The 1,703-nt window shown below is 53.6% G+C and overlaps 1 protein-coding gene across 1 annotated transcript in view; it reads left to right on the top strand.

Annotated features, from left to right (window-relative positions):
* The first annotated feature begins 9 nt into the window (after positions 1-9).
* The window catches only part of Dipk1a (divergent protein kinase domain 1A), an 80,214-nt gene continuing 78,520 nt past the window's right edge, over positions 10-1,703 (top strand). Inside the window, exon 1 of the mRNA XM_005359651.2 lies at positions 10-111. Within this exon, the coding sequence (XP_005359708.1) occupies positions 58-111 (54 nt within the window). The 5' untranslated portion in view covers positions 10-57. The remainder of the gene's footprint in view (positions 112-1,703) is intronic.

Below are 1,703 nucleotides of genomic sequence, written 5' to 3'. Positions count from 1 at the left end.
GGGCGGCGGCGCTCGGGTCCGCCTCCGACTGCGGCGCGGCGGGGCGATGTGAGTGCCATGGCGAGGAGTCTCTGCACGGGGACCTGGCTGAGGAAACCCCATTACCTCCAGGTAGGCTGGCCGCGGCCCCGCCACGCGCCCTCCTCGGTCCCGCTTCGCCCCGTGTCCCGATCCTCACCCCCGCCTTTCTCGGGCGCCGCCCCGGCTCTGCGCCCCTCCGAGTCCCGGCTCTGGTCCCTCTGCGTGCTCCACCTTTGCTCGTGGGGCGGCCCCCCAGCCCTGCCATCCCCGACTCCGTGTCTCGGGTAGCAAAATGTGGTGTGTCATTCCTCCATATTTCAGAGAATCGTGCATAACCAGTCGTTATGCCAGTGGGTCCCCGAGTCCCCGCCAGCGGCTGCGCCTCGGTGCAGAGCCCCTGGGATTGCTCTTCCCACCCCAACGCTGGTTTAAATGGGAGGGAGGGAGGGAGGGAGGAAGGGATCGGCAAGCCGGATCGAGGCGGTGGGTAGTCGCGTTGGTAAACGGAAAGGGGATCGTGACTGCCGTGCGGCTCTCCAGTCAGCTCCCCGGCCGTGCGAGCGCGGTTCTCAGTCACGTCGTGTGTGCTGTTGGCGTGTTAATTTTTCATGCTTTTTTTCTGTTCCGCTGCCCGCCGTCTTTAGAACCCTACTGCTGCCTTCGTGCTCTGTTTGGTCACCAGGGGGACCTAGTAGACGTCGTGAGTAGTTGATCTCAAAATCCATCACTCCGATGGAAAAACAGCTACAAATCAATGCCTCCCACATTGTCAGCAGTGTTAGGTGTTTCTGCAGGACGCTGCTTGCAGTAAGAGGCCTGAAGGTGTGGGAAAGGTATTTTGGGTCAGCTGGTGGTGCGTCTTTCAAGTATGGAAAAAAAAAAAAGAGTTGAGAAGGAACCATCACAGTCCAAGTAGATCTTACGTTTTCATTTGACGTAAGTCATTACTCTGAAATGAGTGATGTGCTGCAGATTGAAAAGACGATTTGACAGCTCACGGCATTAAGGACATAAGACCGAATGTTCTCTTTGCAGCAGCACCGCCGGAAATAGTTGTGCACTGAGCACCCGTATTAGAACCCAGTTTAGAATTCCACCCTTGCCAGGTGACCATTTATTGTTAAACTGTTTTGGCATATTTAAAATCGTTTATCTTAAACTAAGTAGCTTTCAACTGGGGGGTGCTGATGCATGCCTTTAATCCCAGCACTTAGAGAGGCAGAGGCAGGTGGAATTTGAGGCCATCCTGGTCTACAGAGCAAGTTCCAGGACAGCCAGGGCTACACAGAGAAACCCTGTCTCCAAAAACAAAACAAAAAACAAAAAAGCAAAAACAAACAGAAAAACCACCTAGCTTTCTATTATTAGGTTTTTGGGGTTTGCTAGAGTTTTAGACTTTGTTTTGACTCTGAATGCTTTCCACAGATGTGAACACAAACACTCCTTGATACCGTAACACGCGGTTTTTCTGATTTGGTTGAGGCTCAGAGGCACCTAGGTCCAATTCTCAGCGCCACACACTCACACACACACACACACACACACACACCATACACACCACCCACACACCACACACCCACACACCCACACATACACCACACACACCACACACACACACACCACACACACACACACACACCACACACACCACACATACACCACACACACCACACATACACACA

Source organism: Microtus ochrogaster, linkage group LG1 (assembly GCF_000317375.1).
Source record: "Microtus ochrogaster isolate Prairie Vole_2 linkage group LG1, MicOch1.0, whole genome shotgun sequence".
Taxonomy (NCBI): Eukaryota; Metazoa; Chordata; class Mammalia; order Rodentia; family Cricetidae; genus Microtus; species Microtus ochrogaster.
This window is presented reverse-complemented; position numbering and strand designations above follow the sequence as displayed.